General features: G+C 36.1%; 1 protein-coding gene across 1 annotated transcript; it reads right to left on the bottom strand.

Moving 5' to 3' along the window:
- Nucleotides 1-1,606: 1,606 nt before the first annotated feature.
- LOC131039199 (rust resistance kinase Lr10-like) lies at nt 1,607-3,401 on the bottom strand. Its single transcript, XM_057971879.2, has one exon. It carries the CDS (start codon nt 2,866-2,868, stop codon nt 1,687-1,689), a length of 1,182 nt encoding a protein of 393 aa, XP_057827862.1. The 5' UTR covers nt 2,869-3,401; the 3' UTR covers nt 1,607-1,686.
- Between the last annotated feature and the right edge of the window lie 236 nt (nt 3,402-3,637).

Raw genomic sequence — 3,637 nt, 5'->3', positions numbered from 1 at the left:
ACCCTTTGCTTAGTTGTGACTCTTTTAAGGTTTATATAAAAAATAAGCAAAAAAATGCATTTTGTGTTCCCCTTAAACATTCTATTCTTGGATATTTACTTGAATAGGTTTGTTGAATAAAAAGTCAAGGTAAATGAAAACGCCTATTTAAAGCTAATTACGTGAAATTGAGGAAAATTAAAAGCCCTTTCTAGAAACTAAAATAAGTGAACCAGAAAAAACATCAATGTTAAGATTTTACCTGTAGCTTTGTCAAATTCACAAAACTTTACAGGTAAAAAGAACTAAATGAGGTAGAAACACTAAAGAACATAACACTTAAAATTCATTCTAAAAGATAGACACATGAATCTCTCATAAAATCATCAAATTGTGGAGTCAAGAGAAAATGCCAAGAAAAAATAATTCAAGATAGTAACCAAAAACCCATTTTAAACAATTCATTTTGCACCAAAATTTGTTAAATTTACCTAGAAAAAAGTACAAACACACTAAATAAATTTCAAAAGCACTGCCAAAGCCTCAATCCTTTGAGACTTTTCCACTTACCTATTTAAAAATTCAATTCATCAACATTTCTTTGAGAAAATTTTTGTCAGAGAGGTTAAAGTAGATAAATTTCACCAAGAAAACTATCGTGACCACACACCCAAATAAAAATTTAACATTTCAATGTAGTTTTAATACGTGTCCAGATAGAAATCAGAATAAGAGATACGTTCTATCATAAGACATAATGTGTACCAATTTAGAACAAAGGGGCAACAAGAAATCAATCAGGTTGCATTAAATCTCATACATTAACCCATAAGCCCAAATTCAAGGGCAAAATAGACTCTATTTAAGAGAACCTAGAAATTAGACATAAACTCAACCCTTCAAACCCACACAACTACTTTGAAAGCATATTTTAACATTTCCCTCTATATTCAAGGGCTACAATGAATTGGGTTGCGGAGTCAAGTTATTTTAAAATGGCACTTCGTTAGTGTGGATGTGATCGTGTTGCTGAATCACAAGCATTGAAGCACTGATCTGAATGATTGATGAAGCCTTATTTCCTTTGATTGAGCCATATTTTATGTCTCCTTCAGCATCACCACCATATTCAAACTATGAGAACCTCAAACATAATGACAAGCAAATTCACCTCGCCTCTCTTATGCAACGTGTTTATCACAAAAAGCCCTAGATGTCTTCTCAGTCATCTGATCGAAAAGAAGGGTAACAGATCGTTGGCATGGCGATAGATCCGATAGTTGTCTATTGATTGTGTTTCTTTTGGATCAAAAGTGTGTGTTTCTTTGATTTTGTTTTTATTATTCCCAGGTGAATATAAAATATTTCATACAGAATATATTTTGATTAGCCAAATAATAATTTAAAAAAAAAATGATTTAAAACCCCGACAAAAATATCATCTACCAATCAGAAAAAAAAAAGAAAAATGAGAAAAAAATAAATATACAAATAAAAGACTTTAAACTATAGTATATCTTTAGTTTAAATTTTTGGCACAATTTTCAAAGCTGTCTATTAATTGAAAGAAGTGACTTGAAAACATTAGTCGACTAATAACAATACTCTGAATGATTTATTTCCATAAGAGTTACGTGGAATGAGGATGGCTCCTCACATCATCTCATTCCTAGATGGATGGATAGAGTAGAAGTCTTCTCCGGGACTCTATAGCATGGATGAAGATTCTTCGGAGGAAGATGACAACGGTGCTTCACGCGGTGGGGAGGAGTTGAAAGGTAATGGAGGATTGCTTACGTCATCACCGTTTCCTTCCAGCATTTGTACGACTCTGCTCATTGACGGTCGGTCATTGGAATTGTATTGAATACACCAAAGTCCTACTTTCGCCAATCTCCTTAACTTCTCTTCATCTTCCGCTTCCATGTCGCCTCTACCTCTTTCTCTCAACCTCTTCACCAACTCCCCACTCTCTATCAATTTGAACTCCCATTCAGGAAAATACAATTGACTCGAACGACTCACCTGCACGTCAATGTTCTTCCTCCTTCCGGCTATCTCCAGTAATACCATTCCAAAACTGTAAACATCTGATTTGTCCGTCACAGGCCCCAAATCTCTGGACCACAGCTCTGGCGCAACATATCCTGGCGTCCCTCTTGTTGCCGTAATTGATACATGGTCCTCTTCCTTCTTATACAGTTTAGCGAGACCAAAATCAGCTACTTTGGGTGTGAAATCTGCATCCAGTAGTATATTGTGAGGCTTGATGTCAAAATGAATGATGCGCCTACTACAATCTTGGTGCAAATAAGCAATTCCACGAGCTGCGCCCAAAGCAATTGAGTACAATTGATCCCAACTGAGCATCTGTTCTGCTTCTTTTCCTTGAAATATAAACTTCTCTAGGGATCCATTGGCCATGTACTCATATACAAGCGCGCTTCTGAATCCTTCAAAACAAAAACCCATGAGGCGAACCAAATGAAAATGATGAATGGTTCCCAGAGTTGCAACCTCGTTTATGAACTGGCCCTCACTCTGTCTTGATTGATCAAGAAGTTTAACGGCCACCAAAAAACCGCTACGGAGCTTTCCTTTATAAACAACACCGAATCCCCCTTCTCCCAATTTATCCGAAAAGTTGTTGGTGATCTTCTTTAGCTGAGAGAATGAATATCTGGTTGGCATTTGATGAATATAACTTTGGAGAAAATTCTCCACTTTACCAATAGACCCTGAATTCATAGGTTCCATTGCAACAGAAGTTTCATTCCCTTTAAAGTAGGATGACCCCTTTCGATAAACAACTATGAGAAATAGTGCTACTATCATTATGAAAGCACTTGCCCCAATAGCTATACCTGGTATTGATGCGTAATAATGCATATCAGCGATTCCACCATAAAAGAAAATTAGAAGATTTCTTAAAACTTACACAAAAAGGTTGTTAGCCTTTACCTGTTATTATTCCACGATTTGAGCTCTTGCCTGCTTAAATATGGTAAATGCTAATCAGACCGGAAAAATAAAATTCATTGAACAAACTGATAGATAAAGCACTTTCATATTTTTCCGTTTTCAAATTGTAAGGCAACTAAACTTATTTTTGGTACTGAGAGGCAAATATAGAGAGATTTTGAGCCAAATACCTTGTGGGACTGGGCATTGATTTGGATGGGTTGCATCCTCGCAGAAACAAAGGAACTTCCCTTCATCGGAAACATTGTACCCACACCAACAACCGCTTGATTCACAACTGCTACAGCTATCATATAATGGGTTATATGTAATATTCCAATGTGCTATTGCCCCTTTAACAGTCACTTCTTCCGAAGTACATGACCACGAAGGTAACAACACACCATCGAGTAAACATAGCGTGCCACACTTGACGACTTTCAGACTAAAGCTCTGTTCTGTGATGTTATAAATATTGATAAGTGATGCTGCTCTAGCATGCAGCTCCATGCAACTCCAGTTTGGACATGAAGCTATCCATTCATCACCATGCATAAGCTATTTTTAGTTAATAGTTTTTTTTGTTTATTCATGCAAATAAAGCATGTACTCCAGCATGCATGAATCCTTAGGACTATTTTTAGTTTTGCTTTTTGCATAAGTTTGTTTTTAGTAAATAAAGCATGTTGTGCATGCA

The sequence above is a fragment of the Cryptomeria japonica genome, chromosome 2 (genome assembly GCF_030272615.1).
Source record: "Cryptomeria japonica chromosome 2, Sugi_1.0, whole genome shotgun sequence".
Lineage (NCBI taxonomy): Eukaryota > Viridiplantae > Streptophyta > Pinopsida > Cupressales > Cupressaceae > Cryptomeria > Cryptomeria japonica.
This window is presented reverse-complemented; position numbering and strand designations above follow the sequence as displayed.

Bases quoted from the DNA above. Each gene is read 5' to 3' on its own strand.
- LOC131039199 (XM_057971879.2), bottom strand. From the start codon at position 2,868: ATGCATTATTACGCATCAATACCAGGTATAGCTATTGGGGCAAGTGCT.